At 40.5% G+C, this 27,650-nt stretch overlaps 2 protein-coding genes across 6 annotated transcripts; both read right to left on the reverse strand.

The window, feature by feature from the left end:
• Positions 1-2,855: 2,855 nt before the first annotated feature.
• Positions 2,856-4,946, reverse strand: il22 (interleukin 22). Its single transcript, XM_072673483.1, has 5 exons — positions 4,800-4,946; positions 4,624-4,689; positions 4,157-4,300; positions 3,963-4,037; positions 2,856-3,235 (listed from the first exon to the last, which is right to left on the reverse strand). Exons 1-5 carry the CDS (start codon positions 4,944-4,946, stop codon positions 3,140-3,142), a joined length of 528 nt encoding a protein of 175 aa, XP_072529584.1. The 3' UTR covers positions 2,856-3,139.
• Positions 4,947-8,122: 3,176 nt separating this feature from the next.
• On the reverse strand, positions 8,123-27,440 carry mdm1 (Mdm1 nuclear protein). Of its 5 annotated transcripts, none has more exons than XM_072673130.1 (15): positions 27,375-27,440; positions 26,602-26,707; positions 24,150-24,454; positions 23,146-23,280; positions 22,500-22,676; positions 21,459-21,589; positions 21,100-21,196; positions 19,345-19,365; positions 15,430-15,629; positions 14,619-14,870; positions 13,305-13,447; positions 10,644-10,783; positions 9,737-9,959; positions 8,871-8,939; positions 8,123-8,535 (listed from the first exon to the last, which is right to left on the reverse strand). In XM_072673130.1, the coding sequence occupies exons 1-15, from the start codon at positions 27,390-27,392 to the stop codon at positions 8,426-8,428; spliced, it is 2,127 nt and encodes a 708-aa protein (XP_072529231.1). In that variant the 5' UTR covers positions 27,393-27,440; the 3' UTR covers positions 8,123-8,425. The 5 variants fall into 5 exon arrangements, with proteins under 5 accessions (XP_072529231.1, XP_072529234.1, XP_072529233.1 ...); XM_072673133.1 differs by having other exon boundaries at positions 14,619-14,810; positions 21,459-21,592; XM_072673132.1 differs by having other exon boundaries at positions 14,619-14,813; positions 21,459-21,592.
• Positions 27,441-27,650: the final 210 nt, after the last annotated feature.

Raw genomic sequence — 27,650 nt, forward strand, 5'->3', positions numbered from 1 at the left:
CAGGAGGTCCTTTAAGTCCTGTAAATTGTGAAGTGGGGCCTTCATGGATCGCATCAATGAGCCTTTTGCCGGTTCACCGGTTGTCCTTCCTTGGAGCACTTTTGATCGGTACTGACCACTGCATAACAGAAAACCCCCACGAGACCTCACTACAGTTTGGTTCTTGTCGAAGTGTCTCAGATTCTTATGCTTGTCCATTTCTCCTGCTTTACCACCTTTATCACCTTCCAGAATTGACTGTTCACTCGTTGCCTGATATGTACATCCAGCCTTTGACAGATGCCACTGTCAGGTTTTTCACTTAACCTGTCAGTGGTACTAATGTTATGGCTAAATGGTGGATAAATGGTGGATTAGCCAGTTATTGAGTGTTAAATTGCCTCGGCCTTGTTGGAAGTGCTCAGTTCTGTTCGAGGTATGGTTTCCAAGCTTTGTCGATTGGCTTGTATCACCTCTGGATGTGAACATGGATTCAAAGCACGTATCTGCTTGGTCCCTTCTTGGCTTTTTTGGCTTTATTGGTACATTTTAATTTAGGTCACCGTGTCTTGGTCAGAGCTTGTCTTTAGGGGATGTGCATACATTTATTACTCTGTTTTTTGACTGCTGGAAATTTCCTGGAACTGGAATTTGTGTGCAACATGAAAATAAATATTAGGCCCATGAAGTGCGCTTCATAAAATCATAAAAAATGGGTTTCTTGCTGTTCCTTGTTCCTGAAGCCCAGGCTCAGAACAGTGCGCCAGACTCAGTAATTCCTCTGTAACACTGCAGTATAGCATGTGTAAATATTGTTCTTGTGCTGGATTTTTATAATGGCTCATTTCTGTTCAGTGATGTTTGGGTCATTGACACAGTTTACGTCTTCAGAAGCAGGAGTGGGTCATGTTTTCACTGTAATAGAAGGGGAAGGGCCTGCACTCTAAAGAAGGAAGTTAAAGATGATTTTTACATTTTATCATCTTTACTTTATGACCAATGACTCCATGTGTGACATCTACATGGCCATCACAGTGATTAAGCAAGTATATTTATTGGCTTTATAAAATGAGCTGTGCCAGATTTGTGACCTTGCGGTAAAGGAAAGTGAACTGACAACAATAAGGTTATGAGTTCAAATCCCTGGACTGGCTGCTTGAAAAAGCTGCTTGGTACCTAAATGAGGGATCACATAGTGCACAATATTACACATAGGGTCAGTAAATACAGTGCCTATGAAAAGTATTGAGCGCCATTGGATGTTTCCCCCTTTTATTGCTTTTCTAAATTGAATCATGGTCAATATAATTTGGCTTTATTGTACATTAAAAACTCTTTCATGTCAAAGTGAAACAGATTTCTTCAAATTAATGTCAATTTAATAAAAATACATAATGTACAATATGTGACTGCATAAATATTCACCCCCTTTTAACTGACCTAATTCAACAGAGATCCAGCAGGCAGTTGGTGCTCGCATTCTCACAGTTAATGAAAGCGATTGTAGTATAAAGACACCTGTCAGGAAGGTCCAGTCACTGGTTAATCAGTATTCTTGGCTACAAATGAAAACACAGTGAAGACTGAAGATCACTCCATGCAGCTCTGAGTAAAGCTTACTGAAGAGTATAAATCTCTGGACATCCTCTGGAGTTCAGTTAAATCCATTATTAAGCAATGAAAAGACATTGGGAGGACGTCCTCACACACACAGTGAACCTGCAAGAAGAAGAGGAAGGCCTTCAGGACACCTATGACTGCTCTAAAGGAGTTACCAGTCAACGGTAACTCTAGCCTCCAGCATAGATGCTATATTTGGAGGACACCAGGATACAGTTGAGACACATTGAGACACATTGACTGCACTGATCTCCATTCACTAACTGCAGTTCAATTCAATATGATTTATATAGACAGCAGTGTTGTCACATAGCAGCTGTACAGAGATCCAGGTCTGAGCCTCTTTTGAGAAAGCTAGTGGCAACAGTGGCAAGGAAAAAGTCCCTCTGTGAGACTACTAGCACCAACAGCCTCACTTTTAGATAGTAGTGAATATTTATGCTTTATTTATACTTATTTTACACTAGATTTCCTATATTTTTAATTGAGATGACTTGGTAGAAATCTGTTTCCTTTTGATATTAAAGATTTTATGTGTAAATTCTTGTGTATATATTTATTTATTTATTTATTTATTTAAGATGTTGTATATTTTTATAGCCACTCTTGTAAGTTTGGTCATTTTCAGATGTTTATTTTAACCTCACTTCTTTTACCTTTTGCATATTAAAACAAATGCATCAGCCCTTTATTTAATGCATTTATTAAATCTTTGACATACCAGTGACAATATTCAAATAAATAATATTTAAAAGTCTAGAAATCTGCTATTTTAAATAAAGCAATCTTTTCAGAATAGAATTCTAATAATTAAATATAAGAAATGCTTTTATGATAATAATTTACATTTCAGTGTCAATAAGCTTTTGAGTTGTGTGGCGTGTTCTTCTTGTCTTCATTTGTAGCCAGGAATACTGATTAACTAGTGAATGGAAAGTTCTTGTTAAAAATAAAAGCAATTATTTTGACCAAAAATCTATTTAAAAAGTGGTAAAAGAGAAAAACATGGAAGGGCTGAATATTTATACTTTTATAGGCAATAAAACAAAACAAACACATCAGCTCTTTTTTTTAAAATGCATTTATTGAATCTTTGACATACCAGTGCCAATTTTCAAATAAATAATATAAAAAAAGTCACAGCAATTGGTAGAAATCTGCTATTTTAAATAAAGCAACCACTTCAGAATAGAATTGCAATAATTAAATTTTAAAAAATCAATAATAAATGCTTTTATAATGCATTTACAGTTCAGTGTCCTGTCCCTGGATGCTCGGTCCAGGTCAGATCATATCTTTGGCCTCCTGTGTGGCCTTACCATGTCATTCACAGCAGCACAGATCACACACTGTGTGAGTGTACTGTCTGTAAAAAAACACTCAAGCACTTAAGTCATAATGTACAATAAATAGACTAAATAAATATCGCCTCAATAAATAACATCTCTCTTCATTTAAATAAGAAAACAACAACGTCTCAGAAACACTTGTCAGGGTGGGAAATAATAAGGCTGAGCACTTGGGACGGCCGGCAGAACCTTCACAGCTTCAGGCCAGGGGGCTTGCAGGTCTCGTAGAGGTAGTGGAAGAGAATGTTTGCCTCTCCTATTGCCTTATTGTGGGCTTTGGCGTTATTCTGGAGGAAAGATCAAAGAGAGCAACAACATGGTTAATTCTATTGAAGCCGATATTTGAAAGTGCGTGGTGTTGCTGTGTCGAACGCCCGAACTCTAGAATTACTAAAACGACGGTTCGGTAACGTCTATAATTGACTGGGTGATGACTGTGAAATGTCAAATGGCATGTTGGAGATGTATGATCTTGGAGCAAAAAAGGGTTGAGTAAAATACTGAAAGGTGTACTAAATTAGCCCAATAGAACCCTATTTGTTATTGGGTGTTATGTAGAACCACTTTAATGTTCTAAATACAGGAGGTTTTCCATCATAGAGAGATAGAGAAAGGCCATTTTACCAGCCTAAGAACTTTTTTCTAAGCTTTTTTTTGTATTGTGGTTCTATATAGAACCCTAACATGTACTCTAGGACCCTTAAAAGAACCTAAATAGTGCAGTTATCAGAATAATGAGTGGATCCACTGACAGATCCATCTGCTACAGTCTGTCGGTTACACTAGTTTTGACTAGTTGTTGAAAAGAACAGGAAGCCTGTTGACTAGAAGCTCACTTCCAGTAGAAGCTAATAGGCAGAAGATGAGAAGAACCTCTGCTGGAAGCGAGCTTGGCATCTCTGCATTCTCTGTTCTTCTATTTCAGAGAGGTTATTGTTGAAGTCATTGCTTATCGATGCCGATGCAACAGATAAAGATGCGCTGATGTGGTTCATGTGGCGAGAAGATATCTACCTTATACATCTCTCCAGCCCGCACCAGGTTCTGGGTGAAGATCTGAAAGTGCTCCAGGTCAACCAGCTGGGAGGTCTGCGAAGAAAGAGCAGCAGAAGGTCGAATGAGTGGGATCGTGAGTTTGGTGTATGATGTATGGGAATCCAAACGGCTTCGGCTTTATTAGGGTGGAGCATCGTGGAGCATCTACTTACACAGTGTGACTCCAGGTCTCTGGCCACGCGGTGAAGGTCATGGCGGACCAGCTGGATGCGAGAGTAGCTCTCGTTGACGGGGTGCAGGATGTCGTTCAGGTAGAACTTGAGGATTCGGATGTTAGGACAGCACATCGTCGCATCCTACACAACACACACACACACACATGCAGTTAGCGCTGCGTTGGAGCTACATGCAGACACCCACATATACGATAATGGTGCTACCAAGGGTTCTTTAAGCGACGCCATAGAAGAACCGCTTTAGGTTCCAAAGAGAACCATATTTGAGGGTGAAGAACCTTTACATTAAGTTCTTATGGAACCAAATATAATTCGTCTGTGGCATCGCCATGTGCACACACACTCACTCACACACACACACACACACGTTACACAGTTAGTTACACAGGTTACACACACACACACACACACACACATCACCCTGACCCTCCTTCCACACTTACTTTTAACTTCTCGCTCGGGATCACTGGGATTAGTCGAGTCTCGTGGTCTCTGTCTCGAGCCTGCGCCTGCATGCACCAAAACAAAAACACACTCATTAGCACACACACACACACACACACAGTCTCTTAAACACTGTCAGTGTGCAGCTGGGTGGTCGCCCATCACTCTGACTTACGTCCTTCACCATCTCCATCAGGTTGTTCCAGGTGGCGGAGCTGTCCAGCGGGGGGGAGCGCGGGGGGTGGCGCAGGGGGCGCGGGCTGGCTGCGCTCAGAGCGGAGCAGAGGAGCATCGAGAGGAGCGCGAGGAGGTTCTTCATCATGTTCACGCGGCGGTGGGCTCACTCAGAAGTTCAACTCTGAAGTGTGTGTGTGTGTGTGTGTGTGTGTTTTTGGAAGTGCTGGCTGGTTCGCCGGTCCCGCGCCTTTTAAGTCCCCGCTACTGGCCCAGATTTACCCCCCCCCCCCACCCACCTCGACGTCACTGCGGTGTGATGTCACCTCCAACACCTGAGTTTATCAGGTCACTCCGGCGCGCGCGCCTGACTCACGTTATTGGTTCTGGAAATTCGCGAAAACGAGGCTGCATGCTCGTGGCCGTAACCAGGCGCGCGCTTATTGCCGCTGCAGGCTATTGTTAGCCTGGGCAAAAAAATCCCCGCCGTGATAACGTGGTGAGGTGGACAGCGCGTGCTGATAATTGCTCGCCTCTCATCCGGGCTCTTTATTATGTTTGCACACCTCAGCACGAGCGTGATTTTTTTTTTTCTGCTTATTTCTTTATTCCCTTCGCCGTCTCGCGACGTGCTGTTGCTAGGAGACCCTCGCGACGCCCTCTGTTCTGTTCCCCTCGGAGGGGCCGTGCGCGAGCTGATTTCAAAACTTGGCAAGAAAATCAAATAAGGGTTGAAGGTAACTCGGGGACGCTCGTTGCGCCGCGAGCCGGTGCGCGCGTGACGTCACCCAGGCGTAGCCACACCGCCTTGTTGTTGTTGGAGAGCCGGACAGACCCGTACAAGCGCCCTGCAGCACAGCCACCAGTGGCCAAGCTGGAAATGTGGGCATTGTGCAAACAGTGAGGTGCGCGTGTGTGCACCTGTGCAGCCAGGCTCCACGGGGGAGCAGCATGTCTAGAGGAGGAGATTCAAAGGCTGACTGCCTTAATATGAATATTAATTATTATTATTTATTCATATTCCACCCTTTCATCTTCTTATCTGCTCCTTCCTGGTCAGGGTCGTTCCTGGGGGGTTCCAGAGCATACCCAGAATCACTGGGTGCAAGGGCCCAAAGAAATATCCCCTGGACAGGGTACCAACCAGTTCATCACAGTGTACTACTATACACACACTCACACAGAGGGGCTATGTTTTGGGGGAGGTGGGAGAGAACTGGGAAGATCTGGGAAGAACACACCAAATGCCTTCGATCGAACCCACAACCCCCAAGGTCCTGGAGCTGTGTGGCCCACACTTCTGGGGAATGGTGAGTCTGGAGCCTACCTGGAATTACTGGGCACAAGGAGGAATACCCTCTGGACAGGGTGCCGGGTACTCCTGACAGACAGTGAGTGGAGCAAGGATCCACATCCCCATGTCCCCGCACACGACCTGCAGTGCCACCAAGCCGCCCCTAACGTACATATTGCTTATCATTGTCCATCTAGTCCATCCATCCACCCTCTTATCTGCTTGTTCTTGGCCATGGTCGTGGTGGATCCGGGACCTACCCGGAATTATTGGGCACAAGGTAGGAATGCGCCCTGGGCAGGGCACCAGTCCATCGTAGGGTACTTCACACCACACACACACATTCACACCTAGTGGGCAACTTGGGCAGAGCCAAATCTACATCATCTGCTTCATCTACCGTGTGTGTGTGTTTTAGAAAGAAACACACACAGACGCAGGGAAAACACACCAAAATCCGGAGACCACCAAAAACGAGACCAGAGCAAAGATTGAACCCATAATTCAATCTCAGGCAATCTTGTGGCATATGCACACTCGCTCCTGACCAGGGTCACGGTGGGTCCAGAGCCTACCCGGAATCATTGGCTCAATGCCCATTCTCTCACACACTCATATCTAGGGGCAATTTAGTGTAGCCAGTTCACTTACTATGTGTTTTTAGGAGGAAACCGGAGTGCCCGGAGGAAAACCACTAAACGTCTCAGAGATCTGAGTAAATCCCGAACCCACAACACTTCACACCACCATGCTACCATATTAATCACATCATTCATCAGAATTCAGCACAGTTCTGGATTCTTTATTTTTGTGCATTCACCCTTTCAGCCTACAGCAGTTTAGCTCCGCCCATGTATGCTGAAGTTATATGTAGTGTTTCAGTCTGGACTACTTTTTAAATTAAGCATATAATACAGGACAGCCAAACAGAGCAGAGCTTATTCATGCAGTATATTTTACTCTTAAGACAAACTGCATTCAACCATTTAAACTTCCTGGAACCTCTGGTGGTCCCAGACTCGCCTTCCTCCCTCTTATAATACTCATTGATAATCCAGCAGGGGCCTTCAGAGGGTCTAAGCTGATGTTTTGATGGTCAAGGTGGTTGAAAGGCTGGTCATCCAGATGAAAACATACCCTATGCTGATAAACCAGCTGGTTAAGATGGTTGACCAGATTGGATCTCGGATTTTGAGTTTAATGGACTAGCTTGAACCAAGCTGGTTATCAAGATGGTCATACTGGTGAACAAGTGTGATCATGCTTGTCCTGCTTAGTCGACTAGCGTGGTCATGCTGGTGATGCTAGCTGACCAGATAAATTCTTAAGCAGCACAGTTTATTCTTTCATTTGAGTTTGATGGGCATGCTCTCAATCAGCGTGGCCAACTCCACCAAGCTTGTTGTCAAGATGGACATACTTGTTGAGTAGTATGGTAAAGCTAGTTGACCAGTTTGGTCAAGATGGTAATGCAGGCCTGGTTAACTAGCTTAGTCAGGTTGATAATGCTGATACACCAGCTAAAACATCAAGGAAACATCAAGGGCTAAGACGGGCAACCAGCTTGACCAGGATAAAAAAAAAGCCAGGCTGTAGAGTAAAAATCCTGGACTTTAAGATGTGTTTTTGAAATGTTGATAGCCTGTCTCACTGTGTTTATTCTGTATTGGACAGATTTTAATAGCACAGCTAACTCCAATATATATATATTTTTTTTTTTGTGAAAGAGATGTGATGAAAAATATCATATGTAAATGATATATACTGTGTAATTTATCACATCATATACCATTTTGCAGTATATTGTCACTGTCCAATAAAAACATGTAACTCCAAAACTGTGACTTTACAAGAGAGCAAAAATGTTCTTTGAATGTTCTGTGTTTTACTTTTGTCAAAGTAAAACACAGTGTATAGAACAGATACAGGGTTCAAACAATGGAGAAAACTAAAAATGGAGATACATGTTTTTCAATGGACAGCAGCGATATATATTTAGTTTATTAAAAGATAATACTTTAAACATAAAATTGTGTCAGTGTGCAAAATCATTTTTTTATTTCGCATGATTACATTTTCAACAGTTAAAACAATTAAAACCAAAACCTGAAGAAATGTGCATTGTTAAAAATCGTTGCCCATCCTGGATTAGTCAGGCCATGACCGTGTGATTCTAATAATATCAAAATATAAAATGACATTACAAATCTATATTCTCTACTTTGTACAAAACTGTTATACATACATACGTCTCATCGGACATCTAAAAAGACACCATATGAACTAAAGAGATCTGATTTCCCATCTCCACACTGCGGGATCATGGGTCCTGATTAACTCTTTCCCCAGAAGTCCTCTTTCCTCCTCTGGGCACGGTCCAGCACTTCAGACGCCATTGAGCAAGAAGCTGCTGACCTGGACGAGATCTGAGACATCCTGTCATCTGAAGAGAAGACACAAAGCCTACATTCAGACATGAATCTTATTAAGCATCCGTTCACTGTGTTTGAAAGAATAGAAAGTGATGCGTTTCTTTAAAAATATATATTACTAATTATGGTGATTTAAGCTTTAATTATGAAAAGGTAGTTACTTTTTCTTGTGAGCAGCAATCTGCAATTTAAGACATATTAGATGCACTCAGCATTTGCACCACATCAAAGGATGAGGGATGCTTAAACTAGGTTGCTGTGCACTCTTGACAGACAACCTGAGTCGTCTCAAGTTTAACCACCGTCTTAAAACGCTGATTGCTACTATTAATGCCGGTTGATTTACCGTTGTCTGATACACCAGAATCGCTGGAAGAGAAGACAAACTGATCTGGCCGATGGAGTCCCAAGTTACCTTATAAAAAAAAAAAAAAAAAAGAGAGATCAAATTATGACAGAAATTAATATCTCTTTGTTATTTATTTTTGGTTTTTATTTTAAATAAATTTATAAATCAATATGTACTGAAAGTGTATTCTTCAGTCACGCATACAAAAAAGCGTATATCCGTTATCATACAAGTAATTATCATAAAGAAAGAATTGGCATTTGTCATGGCAAAAGACATCAAAGCCTTTAGCTGGGTGTAATATTTCAGTGGGTCCAGTCACAGTCAAGCAGTGTAGCTATGCTGTCCCGTGTGAATAAGGAAAAGCGGAGCGGGGATTTCACAACAGAACTTTCCATGAAACTCTGGTTCGGATAAATGATGTCAAACTAATCCCACTGGGTACAACGCTACATCAGATTTCAGCTTGACCAGGTAGGGCAAGGTATTTAGCGGTTTCAGAAGAGAGCATCGTCAGACAGTGGACGGAAAAAAACATCGTATGTAGAAATGCTAATGGAAAAAAACAGACAGAAAGAGAGAAAGAGAGAGAGAGAGAGAGAGAGAGAGAGGGGATGGGAGACTGACCTAAATTACTCTCCTGCCGTTTCTGGCGGTAACTCAACCTCCCTCCCTCTTGTCGTCCTGACAGTAAATGAGTCATTGTCACGTTTCTATGGCCGTTCTGCTTGTCTGGCTTCTATACGCCAGCCATGCGATAGGCCGATCACATTGGCGCAGTAGAGCTCGAGTCAGGTGAACGTCTTGTAATGAGCGCATTATATTGAAGCATGTGAAAACTTATGAACCGTAAGAATTTGTACCGTTATGCTGAAACTCTGGGTTCCTCAGCGTGCCCTGGATTCTGTTGGCATGTGGTGAGATAAGCGTGCCACTGGGTGCTCGTCTATGAGGTGTTCTGGCTGTTTTTTGTTCAGAAGAGGGTTCAGGAGTGTCTCCAGCCCATGTGTCTTCTCTCAGAGGAAGCGGGTCAACTGTGGCGATCCCTGCAGCGGGGGAAGAACGGGGCAAGCTACCGTTTTCAGCCTGTGGAATGACAGAGTTTTACTGTAGACCAACAACACGTTATACAACTATATATATAATTTTTTTTTCTTTTTTATATAGCACTTATATAGCACTACACAGAATTTTCTCCAAAGAGAAAATAATATAAACAAATGTAAAATGTAATACAATTCCAAATAAGAAAATAATAATGGTAATAAAAACAATAAAAAATATGAATAAAATACAAAATACAAAAACTGATAAAACTAAATATAATAGATAAAGACATTGATATTTATACATTTATAGACAAAATATCAAAGATTTACCTCAAATAAATTATAAAATAAAATAAAATTAAAATCTATGTAATTGTAAATGTATTCGAGTCCATTTTTTTAATCTTCATTAATCTAGATTCTGTTCATTACAAACAAACAAAAATATACTATATACACTCATAGAACAAACTTACTTTACTTAGGAATACCTACTCAATCATGCAATTATTAAATTGTTCAATTTAATGTATTCAATTGTGTGTCCAATTCAGTGCAATGCATGAAATCATGCAGCTTCAGATAATTTTTCATAAATATTTCAGATAAATATGTAAATACCGGGTCTTTTCCCTCCATGCTGGCTTTCCAAAACGATTAGGTTTTATTTATTCATCTTATCCATTACTGCTGATCCATGTTCAGTGTATAGTTTTAGTACCTTGCTTTGTGCTCGTGGAGGTGAGCCATGATTGAGATGTTTATAGGGTGAGTAGACTTTGCCAAGGGGTGCTTCAGTCTTTCGAGCTGTCCTTGAGGAATTCTTTTGGCTCTTTGGAAGGGAAACCAGTACAGCACCTCCTGGCAGGTAGAAGCAGAACATCTGTGTCAAACCTGAACTCTCACTCAATTGTGTCGCATACACCAATTAGCCATATCATTAGTACCACTGGCAAGTGAAGGGAAAAACTGATTTTCCTTATTTACAGTGGCGTACAGACGGGGTGGATATCTTCGACAGCAAGTGAACAGTCAGTTCTTGAAGATAATAAAGGTGTTAAAATCAGTTTAAAAAATGGGCAAGCATAAGAATCTGAGCCACACTGCAAAGAACCAAACTGTGATGGCTAGACAACTGGGTCAGAACATCTCCACCAAAACATCAGGCAAGGCACTGATTTGCATGGTCAAAGAATGCACAACCAGAAAAGTAGACAGAGCCATGGGTACCTAAGGCTCACTAATGTGATCCATGGAGGCCCCACCTCACAGCCTGCAGACTTAAAGCACCTGCTGATCTCTTGGTACCAGATACCACAGGACACCTTCAGAGGTCTTGTGGAGTTCATACCTTAAATGGTCAGATCTGTTGTGGCTGGACAAGGGGGACCTGCTCAATATTAGGCAAATGGCTGATCGGTGTATAGAGAAATAGAAAAACATAATGTTAACACCAGATTGTACGTACAATAACAGTAGTCACAGTGGTGTTAGAAGACATAAACAGCCATTCGTGATCAATCATCATTCAAGAAAAACAGATCTGATATCACACTAAAAATCTGGTAGCAGCCAATGTGGAATAAAGCCTTCCTTTAACAAGCTCAAACCAACAAAAAAAGGTAAAATTTAGAAAGAATTAAGGATGACTCACCAGACCACATCACTTTCTTCCATTGCTCATGATCTACACTGTGCACTCATTACACCAAGATACAGTATGTACTGTTCAGTGCTGCGATTACAAGTGGTTTCCCAAAGGATACCCAGTTATTTTAAGCACTGTGATTGTACTGTATTAAAACGATTTTAATTAAATCATGATTCATTTACGGTTATCTGAAATGAAATATTAGACTTTGTACACTGTATAAAATAAATAGTTGAATAGTATCAATAGTTAAAAAAAAATCAAGTTTTCTTTTTGTTTTTTTTTCCAGTTATAAGCAATAAAGCGTTAATGCGTATAAAAAATGTTGGCGCTGCCCAGCTGGGTTCTGTTGAATAACTTTAAAGACAATGTATACAATTTCAATCCAATGAACTTTATGCAAAATTCAGCAAATGTTTCCTCATAGTTTTGTATTAAAAAGGTCTGGTGTTCGTACTCAGCCCTAGCTTTGCCAATGGAAAACAAAGAAAGTGGCTCGGACCAAGAAATATTTGTTTCTGATACATGTTAAACCTCACACATTGTCAAAGAGAGATGGACGATAAACAGACAAAAAAAAGAGATATGACCAAAAGAAAATGTCATAGTTCAGGCAAGGGCAGACGTGTAAACATTGCAGTTTGGATGGTGGAGAGACCTCCAAACATAGAAAGGCATGAAAAGGGATAAGGATGTTGGTTTATTTTTGCTGTTTCACAAGCTTGAAATAGCTGAGTATTGTTTTGTACAGTTTGTGAATGTTTGTTATTAACTAATCACCATGGGTGTTGCAGCAGCAGTTTGCTAACCTGCAACCTAGCTAACATAAAACCTAGCTAAAGCTATTACCTGCCACAACATAGTTTTCTCGTGATATTTGAAGTCCTACAACATTTGCTAAGAGTTTTATGGCCACAAAGATCTGTGGGCAGGGGAGAAGCTTCAGAAATTGCACTGAAGGGAAGGTATGCTTGTTTTGCTGTTGAGTTCAAATTGTAATAGTTGTTCTCCACAATTTAACGTATTGATGGCATTTACTGATAAGACTTATGTCACATAAGTTTTGTTTAATTGGTTTGTTGTTGGGTACGATCTCACAAGAAATGTTAATAATATAAAGCATTTTCTTTTATTTAGTTTTTGGTACACCTAATTTTTTTTTTTACTTTTGGTTTTCATATTTCCATTAATTTATCCAGCCTGATAAACTGGTATGAAATTCCCAGATCTATTAAAACCATTAAATATGTTTATGCTAATTTAAATGTTTGCCTAGTTTTTATAATACTTTTGATAAGAACTGATATCCCGACAACAAAAAACAAGTGCTATCACATCACAAAAATGTGGAATAAAAGTTTGGAGGATCTTCCCTGATGTGTAGGATACCTCAGAGAAAACCCCGCTTCACATCAAAGGTGTCTGCATGGAGTCATTGCATGACAAAGAAGCGAAACATGTGGTTGTTTGCCAAAATGTTAGTTGTTCTTTTAATGCAGAGCAGGAACATCATCCAGTGGGTGGTCTAATGTCATTTATTGTGCCAGTTTTTTTTTTTAATCATAATGAAACTACTGCCAACACGCACAGTGGATTTATGTCCAAGACAATGGTTAAGTTGTCACGATAGTCAAGCTAATGTTTGTTTGGATGTTTTTAAGCTCAGTAGGGATTGTTGGATCAGTGGTTGTGGTGGGTGACTGTGCAACGAACATGATCTTTTCTGGTTACCTATCGTTGGAGTGGTGCGGTCATGATGGGTCCTCTGTGCTGTCAGCATGGTTTTTAGTTTAGGAGTAGGCAACCTGCCCTCCTCAAAAGAGCTTATAGATCCAGCTACAGGTGATGAGGGCTCATTCTCTGGTGCTCTGATCCTGAAAAAGGCACCAGAGGTACATTTCTTTTAACTGACACATACACACACATCACTTTATCTAAAAAATCTAATGAATAGATGTACATAAAAATAAAGCTTTGAATTTACATGATTTCTAAATCAATTTAGTTACATCAGCACATTTCCTGCCAGATGCAGGAAACTGAAAGACAGCAGTTGTGTTGACGGAGCATATTTTATTCACATGCAACAACTTGACATCATTTAATCATGAACCTATTTTTTCTCTTGAAAAATTGTTCTGCGTCAAAGCATTTAGTGTTGCAGCTTGTCAGTCATTTCCGATAAACACTATAGACTATTTAATACAATGTAACAAAGAAAATACAAATATATTAATATATTATATTGTAATTATATTGTATTATATTATATTGTTTTTATAGTTACTTTTATGTTTGTGTTATGTTTGGTGAGACCTAAAGATGTAGACCTACAGACCTATGTACACTCTTACACCATAGAAGAACCACTTTGGTCCCATAAAGAACCATGTTTGTCATAGAGATGTGTGAGTGTAAAGAACCTTTAAAAGACCCAAAAACTGCAACGGTTCTTTATTCATTTAAAGGTCACATCTCAATTACAAAAATGGTTCTTTATTAAACCAAAAGTGGTTCTTCCATGGCATCGCTAAAACAACCTTCTGTAGCACCTTAATTTTTTTTTTGAGTGTAGAGCAGTAGTATTCAACCTTCCTCGTGGAGAGCTATTTTCTCAACAGGTTTCAACTCCTACCCAACATAACACACTCCATTCAGGCAATCACTTCTAAAGGCAGTAATTACTGGGGTGGGGTGGGTTAGCGTTGGATCTCTGCGAGAAAGTAACCCTCCAGGAGCAAGGTTGGAGACCACTGATGTAGGCCACGCTCAAGATGCTACTAATGAACCAATATGGGGGAAAATGTTCATGTTCATTATAATCTCATGACGCATAAGCTTACACATGATGTGCATAAGCTTACCTACTAAACATGTCATGTTCAAAGCTTGTACTGCTCCCAGCACTCCTCACTCAGGATTTCATTAACAAAAGGGAAAGTAATGTTGACAGAAAGTCCATGAAGCTCATACTTATGTCACAGGGGATTTCATCTGAATAGGTGCACATCATGAACAGGAAATAAGAAAGGGTTAGCCACCTACTTCTCCCTTCTCACATTTGGATCTTCTTCCTCATCTGACTCCTCTGGTTGTTGGACAGGTGGCTCCTCCCTCTGCTGCTTTATGTCCACCACGCCGTTCTCATAAGGACTTTCTTCTTCATCCCATGCCAGTTTCCTCTGCACAGGAAGGGTGGGGCCATTGGAAAGCCCAACACCTTCAAAAGAGCTCCGCCTACTAGTTGACAAGGAGACAGATGCCCCAGGACTACAGCTTCCCCTGACACTATCCACCCTTTAATTGTACAGCACACAAAGGCCACACTTAGAAAGCAGAGTCTTATGCATGTATATAAAAAGTAACGGCTAAGACTGGAGCCTTCTATAAACGGACCAGAGGAGACCGTTTTCACATTAAAGCGATTTTCTACACATTTTTACAGATTTAGACAAATTTCTCCTTACCTCAAATGAAGATTACAGCAACATATGCTTCTTTAGTTTCACTTAAGGCTTATAACCCACAAATTAACAAATTAGACTGTGAAATCTATAAGGCTGTATCATTGTCCTTAAACTGGACAAAATTACGTTTGTCCAAAATTGTATAGATAACAGTTGATCTTTTTGGTTTTAGTTGATTGACTTCATCTAGGGTAGGGGAAAATTGTGTCAAACTATCACTTGATGATCTATTAACTATTCTCTGGATGCATTCTCTACACTAAAATGTAGATTTTGGGGTCAAACACTTTAGCCAATGATGATATTTTGAATAAACTGTTTTGAATAAACAGACATAACTCAAGCAAAGGATCAAGAGAGATCAAGCCAGTCTTGGTTTCTCAGTTCACCTGGCCAGGTCCAAGGCCTCAATGATGGGACTGCTGCCCGAGTGACTGTCCTGTTCAGTGAGAGTAGAGGGTGAAGAGGCACTGGAGGCCTCCCACAGGCAGTTCTGTTCCGACAGGATCTGGCTGAGGTGCTGACGAGAAAAGTGTGTTCCCCAGGCCCTTCGCCTGTAGGCCTCTGCCTTCGCCCGCAAATCACGCACCTAAGAGAACAACCAAACCAGGATGTCAGCAAGCAGACATTAAAAAAAAGAGTATATAACCAATGCAAAGAGCCAAAGCATTGATAATTTAGGCATGATTAAAGAGATCACTTCCAACATGCATTAAATGTAATTATAATATAAAACCTCTTTTAACACATTAAGAATAACATTTAACACATTTTATAATGATGATGGATAATGGACACTTAATCATCATATAGCACTGGAATTTCTTGTGTATAAAGCTCACTCCCAACTTCACTGCAAAAGTGAAAATGCCACTTAAAGGTGCCCTAGAATGCAAAACTGAGGAAATAATGTTACACACAGTAACCCCAAACACAGCATAACCAAAAAATGGCTGGAAAATGGGCCAATTCCAATTCCCTATAATTTGTTATGTTACAGTCTTGAATCATTTTATGTAGCCTCAAAAAATGTAAATACACCCAGGCCACTAGCTGCAACGCAGTAAAACGCAACGCCTCCTTTGGGATAATGTAGTTGTTGTTGTTGTTGATACTTGTAGTCAGATTTCTGAGGCAAGCTTTCCTCACAAATGTGCATTAGGACCACTAGAGAGCAGGACATCACTGCCAGAATCTGACAGAAATCAGGCCTCAGGACTGCAGCTTAGCCTGTGCCAGTGGCCTCAAAAGGGGGGGCTCAAAAGCAAATGTGTAACCATGCTACCAAACTCAATACAGTGCCTCTAAAAAGTATTCATCCCCTTTTTTTTCCCCTGTTTTCACAACTGATTGCTTTTAAAAATGGCAACAATGTACAAAAACTATAATGTAAAATAAGTGTAGATATTTTCACTTTTAAAGTGACAGACCTAATGCAACAGAGGTCCAGACAACTGGTCCTAGTAGTCTCACAGTTGTTGAAGTCTGTTCAGTACCTGGTTAATCCGTATTCCTGGCTACCCATGCATCATGAACGCTAAACAGAAAATAGATTGTCTACTTATTCACAAGCTCACCATAAAATCAAAATCAGCGTTGTAATCCTGAGGCAAAATAACAGGCTTCTAAAAATGCATTTTAGCATTTTTGACCACAAAGTTTTGGCCAAAAAAGTCATTCTTAATATTTGTACAATTTAAACAATTTAAAATAATGAATACATGCATTCCATGGCACATTTAATGCATTTTGAAATTAAAATCCTTATTTGTACTGGAATAACTGCAGTGTTAAAATATCATTGGGTCAACACCTTTATAATTATAGCACAAAAACGTCAGATGGTAAAATAGGGAGAGAGCATTAATACACGCAACAGTATCTTGTCATTCACAGAGATGTGAATCATCACAAGGAATGCAACAGGGTATGTTAGCACAGTAAGCAAAGGGATTATAGCACCATTCCGTTTCTATAGGGTTAGTATGGATCTGGCTAAAGGACTAAGGTGTTATTTAGAACGGTCCAACATTTCCATCAAGTGAGGTAAACACAGGAGCTCTGTAGTATACATGCCCTAACATTTCCCCGAATTTTTCATCTTTCCATCTTTAGTGAATTCAATGTTGGCATTAGTTAAAGAGTTTACTGCAGATTATGGAAGTAAATACTTCCTCAACTGCCTCTATATGTAGGAAAGCCAGTATAAACTCCCTTTCCACAGGATATGATGCAATATTCACAAATACGTCAATCGACACAGGACAGCAATAACCTGAGGTTACATCACAGTTCATTTTATAGTGGGTAAAGCTGCTGTAATCTTTACCGAAGTGGAAACGTACAGTCCATAAAAAGTGAGATTAAAATGTAAACTGTGACGCTGACCGAACAGTACCCTAATCTTAGAGCTGTTATATAAATACTATCCAATTTACTAACCTTATAGAAAAAAATGCCAGAAATGTTATTAAAGCATAATGGAGCTGTAGAAACGCAGCTGCAGATTAGCAAGCAACTCATAAAAAGGCATGAAAAGGATTTTTTGTGATTATGGACTTATTATATAAGTCCTTAATATTTACATAATATTTTGTATCTTTGTTTTCATCTCCTGAATGGTGTTTTTAAGGCATTTGAATGATGTTCAGTTCAGTCTGAGGAACCACACCAGAATAAGAACCTGAAATACTCCGTAGTTCTACTGGACTATTTCCTAGTAGAGGAATTTTTCGGGAGAATAATTTTAACAATACTGATGTATTTTATTTTTGCTTGATTTGAAAACATTAGCATTTACATTGTGTAAAACTTTCCTGACAAATGGGCCGAACACAATTTCTGAAAAGCAAGTTTTCTTTTATCTTCTTCACTCTTAATAGTCTATTCGTGTTAATAATAATCACGTAAAAAAAACTTATAAAACTGCACCTTTTCTTTTTTTATTTGTCTGCCAAATTTTCCCCTCTTTTTTCCTCTAGCACTAGATATGCACCCCAAAATTAGTAGGGTAAAAACTTAACACATGTCTCCTCTGATATATGCAATGCCAGCCAGCGCCTCTTTTTGAACTGCTGTCGATGCGGCATCATCAGGCAGCCAATACGCTCGTGGGAAAGCACCAGGTCCCCAGCTAAGCTGCACCAGCTAACATACGCCTGTGCCGCCCAACATCACTTAAGAGTGATGAGGGGAGAGATTGCCATCTACCCACATGAAGAGAGCAAAGCCAATTGTGCTCTCTCAGACTCCGGCCCCTGATGGCAAAGCATCATGGCTCAGGATTCAAACTCTTGACCACCGGCCCATAGTGGTAGTGCATTAAACTGTACTTTATTTAACATTTAAGCTAAAATTGAAGCTACATTATCCTCTGCATAACGTCCTGCTTTGTAGTAGGTACTACTGTGCTTTCAAACCGGACTGCAATTTGTGGAACGATCCCACATACTGTGCTGATAAAAACGTGGCTCAGGTTACCCAAGACTGTTGCCCCACCACCAGCTGTGTTCTTATAGACTAAAGTGAGTCATACCATGCTCTAAACCACATCAAACTGTTGCTGTTAAACAAATAAAGATCTCGATGCACTTTGAGCGAGTTGAGAAATGTTTTTGGGGCCTGTGTTTATAGGAATGAAATTGGTGACAGTCTAAGTTCAGTGTTTATTAGCAACATTAGCCAAGCATTTCTAATTCTGAACTAAAGAAATCATACATACATTTTGGCTGATCGAAATCCTCTGGGTTGACTGATAAACAATGATTTTTTAAGTATTCATATGATTAAAACTGACTTAAAAACTTGCAGAAAACATTGGTTACCATAATTTACATTAAGAGATCAGTTAAGAATATTTCTTTTCTGCTATAAAGTTATTGAAATGGAGGCATTAGAACAGCAACAACATGCTTGTAACTTAAAAGTGGTGTCCAGTACATACATTTCTATCTAACAGATTTTGTTTTCTTCTTTAAGAAAAATAGACTGTTTCTGGCAGCACATGCAATGAGACACTGTAGTTCATGTACTAAACAACTTAGGAAGCAAAAATAAAGTAACCAGCAAAACCACAGACAACCCGAAAGTTCTGTGGAAAGGATGCTGCATACAGAGAGCTTCTTGCTGACTCAATAGCAGCGAAACGCTACGATAAGGCCTAGGCCAGATCATGTGGGCGGGGGTCAAGGAACAGACACACATGGACAGAACCACACAGTCTTGAGTGCTGCAAAAGTGTGAAGGCACCTGAGGGACACAGATACAAAAGAAGGGGGAAATGATACAGCAGAGCAGCCATTTACCTCGTGATACCACTCGTGACCCTGCAAGATCGATGACACAGAGTCAGTTATTAGAGAGACCATGATGCCACATCCTGTAGTTTCTGATTCGTACTTTCATTTGTTAAGGCTTTCACATGATGCGCTTCTTACTTCAGCCTTCCTTAAATCTTTCATGGGTAATAGTAAACCCACAAACTTGCAACAATACAATGTCTGACAAAGGTTTCAATTTCCTACTCTTTCATACATTCTGTAGTAGAAGTCACACATCCTGTCAATGCTCACTAAAACACGACTGGCAGTAGACTTCAAAGATGTCTCAGTCTAGCAGCAGTTTCATTCTTGCTTTTGAACGTTGACCTGTTGTTCTCATTTCTTAGTAAGAATCAATGTTTAAACTTCACTGTTTTTAGGACTTAGAGCCTAAAAGTGTGGATGTCAGTTAGGTCATTGAAACATACACTACATGGACAAAAGTACTGGGACACCTGCTCACATGCCGTTTCTTACAAAATCAAGGGTATTAAAAATGTTTTTGGAGTAATTGTCTCTACTGTCCAGGGAAGGTGTTCACCACACCACCCCACACCACCCCCCAACCTATCCCAAAAGTAGTGGATGGAGCACTATCATTCCAGTTTCACTGTTCCACAGCTCAAAGATGGGGGCTTTATACCCCTCTAGCCTACGCCTGGCATTGGCATGGTGACAATATGTTCTTGTTTTTCATTCAGAGAGTCCTATTCTAATGGCAGTACTTCTCTACAGCGTGTGCATTTGCACATATGTGTCAGCAACTTATTTGTGTTAGCAATATATATATATATATATATATATGGCGGTGAGGAGGCGGGAGAGAGCCACCTCATGCCGCCCTGATGCCTGTGGCGGTTTAGTTTAGTTAGGGCCAACTCAGTCATACACGAGGAAGAGAGTATGGACTGAGTTGCCAAAGACTAGACAGACACATATGCACATGCGTAGAGACTATTAAAGCTATTATTTTTTCTTCGGTTTTCGTTTGGGTGTGGTGGAGGGTGAGTTTAAATAAAGGTTTGTGAGTCACTTGAGCCCTGTGTTTGTTTGTGTTGTCTCTAAACCTAGCTGCCTACCAGGTCACGGTGGTCACGCCCCTTTCCACTGGGGCTTGCAAATATATATATATATATATATATATATATATATATATATATATATATATATATAGTACCTAATACGTGCTCATGACAAGCCAAGACTGGGGGACTTTAGACCAAGAGGCATTACAGGGCTATAACATATTACCTTCTGTCTCTTGACAAGCAGCCAAGACAGTTGTGCCACTCTACAGGTGTAAAATTACATAATATAAAAAAAACGCACTTCCCTGAGTAAATTTACCTTTTCATTATTTCTTGGATTTTGAAATGCACACAGTTTTACAGCCCTAGGGTGGCGCAATGATCATCAGGAAATCATAAATATGAATCCTGGGAACACTGCAGCCCTCCATGGTCAGGACATTCACTCCAAGCTGAAGAAGCTCAACTTGACCTAACTGACATGCAGTACAATATTATGTAAAACATTCACATTTTTATTTCATTAATATCTATTATTAATAATATTTCAAGTAACTTCACCTTCCTTTTTGAATTACTTGAATTTTTATCAAAACTCACAGATGGTCCTGAACTAGTATAGAGTATTATCAGAATACTCTGATATACAGCTTAAGCTTTTCACATTGTAGACTTGGAGACTTACAGTGTAATTTTCTGAGATCAGTCTTACCTCCTCTCCTAAAACCCTGGACCTGACCCAAGCTCCATCTCTGTAGCGATACTGCAGGGGGGAGCGGAAATTTGAGGTATATTCAGTCTTCGCTTTCCTGCCACACAGAGAAGAAAAGAGTTGAAAGTTGATCCATGCTGGTCATGGGTGTACAACAGCCCTTTAGACACATTATTTGTGCATTATTGTATATATATTTACTGATAATAATTTGCAAAAGTATAAGCAGTGATCATGGTTTCATAACAAACACTGCATTAATGTAATGATATGAGGTACACCGTGGACAAAAGGACAAGCTGGAATTTAAAAATAAAGATAAAAAAATCCATCTGAACAAAGTCATAAACAGCACACACCTCAGGACTTTAGGTGACACATCTTTTTGTGGAGCCATCACTTCCTGCTGCAGAGGCTGTGGCTCTGGATGAGTGTCTTCTTTGGGTCTTGACTTCCTGCTAAGATGCTGCTCCCTCCTCTTTTCCCTCTCCTGCTAAAGCCACAAGGAAGAAAGAGGGAACAAAAACTCTATATCTAATCACTCTAATCTATATAACATAATATCTAAAAATAAAATTACTAGACTTAACTCAACAAGTGTTATTACAAACGTATGACCATTTTATACTGGTTATCACTCACTTCAAGCTTTTTAAAACATGCAGATTTTGTGGGAATGATGGATTATATGCTATCATTTGATTCCTATTCATAAGTAAAAAAAAAATATTTTATTATGATTAGAATTGAATAAAAATGTTATTTTTATATGCTTTGTTAAATGATGCTTCATATTTCTGGCTAATATTTATTATTTCTTGACCTATTTTTTATCTTGAAAGTCAGACAATGCAATGTGAACTTGATGATATAAATGTAAATCAATATAAATTAAATAAATTATGTTACTACGTAATTAAATGTGTAACTACATGAATATGTAACTACATACATACATACCTCAATGGTATGCATTAGGACAAATAAAGCAAAAGAGTAACTCTTGACTTCTAAGAGCTAAGGGCTGTATTTTTATAGGCTTATATTGTCTCACACGGATTAATTTTTTTTTTTTGCGCAACTGGTTGGATAAACAGTTCCAAAAGTTTGGACGCACCTGTTTGAAATCCTTTACAGGAACTTAATTTTTAAATATGATTTTTTTTATTATGTCTTTTTTTTTATTATTTAGTTTCTATTCATTTTGCTGGACTTGAAAAAAGCTATGGCATATTTATACATGCCACAATTTTAAATTAAGCAAATAGTAATGTGCACTGCAATATGTAGAGGAGTGTCGTCTGTACTTATGTACAGCAAGATATATTTATTATACATAATTTGGGCACCCGGTCAATATGTATATTTACACTTAACTATATCCAACCACCCTGCAATACCTTTTCAGGAGAGATAATGTCTCTTTGGAACAGAGGAACCTCGTCTAATTCCACGTCTCGCCGCAAGCGTGGTGGTCTGGGTGGGGAGGACCCTTTAAAGCTCCTCTTGTATTCCGTCTCCAGTTCTACTGGATTGACCTTGTGTGGTGGGACTGACCTGTTGCTGGTGTACAACATCTAAAACAAACAAAGAAGACATATAGAACAATACTGAAATCATATTTACTACAGCAATGTGAGTTTGTTAGATCCATTATTAAAAACTATTAACATTCCCTTAGAACAGTCACTACACTGCTCTCGAGATCTGTCTGTGTCATGAAGCGCTCATCATTTAGTGCGGCATAAATAACTCATTGCTACCATCTACTGGTAGAAAGTTTAAGTTTCCTCTTATTAACTTGTCATAGCAGTAGTGCAAATCAGGTTGCAGTCTATTTTAAAGATTTGGCAGCGATATGGTAACTGTATATGCAATTATATATGGTTCATTAATTGCAATTATTAACAATTTATTAACAATTTAGTTTTAGCAACAAGGGTTTATTGTCAATATTGTGCAACACTATTCTCCATAATAAACTGTGTGTAACTGCAAGTATAATTCACTCAGAAGTGATGAATTGCTATGTGCTGTAAAATTTGCCTGTTGTGCAGCAAGAAGAGGTGATTCCTTTGCTTGAGTTTTCCACAGAAACTGCCTCTGGTACTCTGAACTCTGGCGGCCATTCCTCTGCTGCTCTGTCCTCAGGCCTGCCTTCTTCCTCAGAGCGTGGTTTATCTGAGGGATACCACAGAGAACACATATGAACTGACACACAGTACTGTCCAGAGGTTTAAGTGCACTTGGGGCGTAATTTAAAACCACTTGGTAAATATAAATACAATAAAAAAAAGAAACATAAATTTCTCATTTTTAAGAAATTAGTTGATACTATATGGACAAAGCTATAGCGACACCTACAGGAGCTTTTATGACATCCCATTCTAAATCCATAGGCATTAATATGGAGTTAATATGGTTCCACCTTCGCAGTTCTAACAGCAGGTTTGGATTTTTAATTTATGCGGTCTGACATTTTGTGCCTGAGTTGCTGTGGTTCCTAGAATCTTCCACTTTTCAATAATACCTCTCACAGACATTTTAGCAACTGACTGACTTAATAATGTGTGGAAAGGCAGACGGCATGGCTAGATGCTTGATTATTATACACCTGAAGCAATGAGACGGAATGACACATGCATCTGACAAGATGTGCATCTTGTGAGCTATTTTGAAGAACAAAGCTTATTTGCTGATTTCTCTTTCGGATGTCCCCAATACACAGCATTACGAATAAGCCACTACCACTGCTGTGTTGAGAATTATTCACCTCCTAAAAATATCTGGTCAGCATGTTGCTTATGGGGTCTATTTAAACTGATGGTCAGGGTAAAGGATGGTTGACAACTTGTGCAGCAAAAGATGGACTACAGCATTTTAAAACTTTCTGTAATAGTTTTCTTGTATTTGAAGAACCGAACCCGTACCCATTTATGCATTCAAATGGTCCGCTGACCTGTCATGGTTCTACTGTATAAAGACCTTTGCTATTACCAAAAATAAAAACATAGAAGAACTCTTTTTACATTATCTAGAACAGCACTCACCCCGTTTGAAGGATGCCCCTGTTCCTGCTGGTCAGCAGAAGGATTTTTTACTTCAGAAGACGGAACATCGTCCATGTGCTGTTTTGTTTTTATGACCCTCTGTGGTTTCACTGTTCTTGGGGCCAGAGGGGTCTCTACCTTCTCTGGACTGCTGGTTCGTGTCACATGGACCACAGCTGGAGGGCTACCAGGCCTGGCTTTGTCCTGCTGCCTCTCTGAATCCCTCCACTGTAGAGAACTAGATACTTGGGGTGGGTAGAATGGGACCCTCCTCTTGGACTGGAACTGGGGTTCTCTGCTTATTCCTTTAGGCAAATGGAAACAATTGACTGATCATATAGTAATAAAAGCATATGGTGCAGTACATGCAAAACATGCAAGAACAGCAAGAACAGTTCTGAATATGACAGGGTTTTTCATAGTCCATGCTTTTCAGACTTTCCAGGCTTCCAGGTATATCGAAAAATCAACATTTTTAACAATTTTGGTTGACGAAAAGACATCCAGACTAATTGTGTGCACAGCTAAAGCAGAACCACAAACCAAAGGGGGCACGTGGGACACCAAACATGACTTGGGAATCAACACCATACTGTGCTGAATTGCACTGCAGTGTATTGTATGACTGTGCTGCAGTATATACATAGTTTACCACATTTGCTCGAGGCTAACATTAATGGCTTGTTGCTTGAGGGTTATGTTGAAAAACTATAAAAGCACAGTTTTAAATTTTTAGCTTTTAGTTATAACTGCAAAGGTGAAACCAACTCCACATTAAAGCCTAGACATTTACAATAGGATGTAGAACTGGGCAATATGACAATGTTTTATCGTACTGTGATAAATATTGTTATGATGATGATACACAATATCCTAGTAGTGATCAACTGCACATTTCATTACAAACAGTGTAATTAGACTGGTTTAGTTGGATGAAGTGCAGCAGATTGCAGTTGAGTACGAATCACTGTACTCGAAATGGGAGAGTATCTGATGTATTTAGTCTGTGATTACATGCATAATTACAATTACATGCATGATATTGAGTATTGTGAAAATATCTTTAAATATCGTGTTATAGTATTTTTACCATATCGCCCAGTCCTAATAGGATGTCATGAACGCTCCTGTAGGAGTCATTTACATTTACATTTAAGGCATTTAGCAGATGCTCTTCTCCAGAGCGACTTACAAAAGTGCTTTGCTATTTACCCAAGAAAACCCTCAGCTAGTTTGAATAGGCTAAAAATATAACTCTAAGATAACTCTAAGTTTAGACTCTACTAAACACAAGTCAATAAGGAGACCACTCTGCTATTCGCCCATGTACTCTCAGAAGAGGTGGGTCTTCAGTCTGCGTTTGAAGACAGCGTCTGGTCGCTTGTCTTCCATGGATTTTGAGGGATGGCGGGTCGAGCCGAGCCGTACTTAAAGCTGGAAGGGCTGTTGGTGCGGATCGGCTTTTGACCATTACCATCAAGTACAAAGGGGCTGGTCCGTTCTTGGCTTTGTAGGCCAGCATCAGGGTTTTGAATCTGATGTGGGCAGCAGCTACAGAAAGCCAGTGTAGAGAGAATGCAGCAGTGGAGAGACATGGCTGAATTTCGAAACGTTGAAGATGAAATTCTTCGGATGTTGTACAGTAAAAATCTACATGACCGAGTTACGTTTGCAACATGGCTTGAGAACGATAACTGATGATCCATGACTACACCAAGGCTTCAAGCTTCTGTAGATGGAGTGACCAGCGAGTTCTCAAAGGAGATGGCAAGTCCTAATACTTGTGTCTACATACATTGTGTATTACATCAGCATAAAACAGGGATAATACAATAACAATAAAAGGTAAAGGTAAAGGTGCACGTATTTGTCACTGTACAGCGTCCTCCGCATTTAACCCATCTGTGGTAGTAAACACACTCACACACTAGTGAACTAGGGGAAGTGAGTACACACACACACACCTCCAGAGCGGTGGGCAGCCAACTCCAGCGCCCGGGGAACAGGGCAGTGGTGGCTCAGCGGTTACAGCGCCGGGATATCGATAACAGGGTTGTGGGTTCGATTCCCGGGCTCGGCAAGCTGCCACTGTTGGGCCCTTGAGCAAGGCCCTTTACCCTCTCTGCTCCCCGGGCGCTGGAGTTGGCTGCCCACCGCTCTGGGTGTGTGTGTGTACTCACTGCTCCTAACACATGTGTGTATGTGTGTGTGTGTGTTCACTACCACAGATTGGTACAGTGACAAATAAAGGGCCTTGCTCAAGGGCCCAACAGTGGCAGCTTGCGAGCCTGGGAATCGAACCCACAACCACTGTCCACAAAATAATAATAATAATAATAATAATAATAACTAATAAAAGCATAAAGTGGTAAAGTGATGTCCCAGCTAACATCTGGGCTGGACAACAGGGCTGGACAACAGTCCATCACTGTCTCTCTCTACTGCATCTCACCCAGCTGGTCAGAGCGGACTCCAGCCAATCGCATCCTGCGCTGCGGTGACGCGCTCTTCACCCGCCCGGGTCGAGCCTTGTGCTTAGTCCGGTACTCGCTGATCCCCTGTATGATGTCGACAACAAGCAAAAACAGCAATTAACGAGCGAATTAAGTCATTAAGATCATTTTGGGCTGTTCTGTTCTGAGCTGTGCTGAGCTGTGCTGTGCTTGTGCCTGTACACACAAGGGGTTTACAACGGGTCAAAGGTTTAACGTGGCTAATCCGCCCTTATCCTCGAGGCAGGGCGTTAATAAGCTAAACCATGTGCATCTCAAGGTCGCAAAGTAAGTTCAGGGGCTGTTATCTGAACTGTAGCCGCTAGTTCGTGCTATCTAGCTACAGCGCAGGTGGACTAGGTTAGCTAGCTATAGCTAGGTTGGCTAGCTACTATGTCGAGTCGCTTCGGGGCTACCCAGTCAAAACACGCGAGTTTAATCATAGCTAGTGCTTTAGCTATAACGATTGCAAGATGCTGTACGGTACCCTCTTTCGACTCAACACACACACACACACACACACACACACTCCTGTTTATTTATTAAAGCGAAACCGTTTCGTGCAGCTTTGCTCTGGCTGGAAACGCGGTGACGTCATCAGAGCGCGCTCTGTTTACAGCGGTCCTCGGCGCTGCAGCTCTCTCGCTCTCTCTCGCCTTCTCTCGCTCTCAGCCCGGGCTGTGTGTGTTTCTGAGCGTTATCCTCGCTTTAAGTAAGGCGAACAACAACTTACCTTAAAGCGAACAGTCATGTTAGCTAGCTAGCTAACTCTGAAGAGGAGCGGGTACGCGAGCAAAGTGAGGAGGCGGAGGAGGCGGCGGCGGCGGCGGCGGCGGCGGCGAGGAGCCAGAGTCGGTTGCGGTGGACGCGGGTTGCCTTGGTGACAGCTGAAGCGTCCCTCGACACGCGCCTGCGCACCAAGCGCGTTCCCTAAGCCGCTGTAGTTGTACGGCTTCTGCACAACGTGCGTTTCCCTAATAGGCCGGTGTCTGTGTCAGCTCTTACATGG

This window comes from Salminus brasiliensis, chromosome 2 (genome assembly GCF_030463535.1).
Source record: "Salminus brasiliensis chromosome 2, fSalBra1.hap2, whole genome shotgun sequence".
Classification (NCBI taxonomy): Eukaryota; Metazoa; Chordata; class Actinopteri; order Characiformes; family Bryconidae; genus Salminus; species Salminus brasiliensis.

Excerpts from the sequence above, each read along its gene's own strand:
- mdm1 (XM_072673129.1), bottom strand. Across the intron at positions 23,281-24,149 it reads AGGGGCATCCTTCAAACGGG|ATAAACCACGCTCTGAGGAA; the intron begins GTGAGTGCTGTT and ends GGTATCCCTCAG. Across the intron at positions 15,630-19,344 it reads GTCACGAGTGGTATCACGAG|GTGCGTGATTTGCGGGCGAA; the intron begins GTAAATGGCTGC and ends TTGTTCTCTTAG.
- il22 (XM_072673483.1), bottom strand. The coding sequence starts at position 4,946 with ATGATGAAGAACCTCCTCGCGCTCCTCTCGATGCTCCTCTGCTCCGCT. Across the intron at positions 4,038-4,156 it reads GAGACCTGGAGTCACACTGT|ACCTCCCAGCTGGTTGACCT; the intron begins GTAAGTAGATGC and ends CTTTCTTCGCAG. Across the intron at positions 3,236-3,962 it reads GGGCTGGAGAGATGTATAAG|AATAACGCCAAAGCCCACAA; the intron begins GTAGATATCTTC and ends TCTTTCCTCCAG.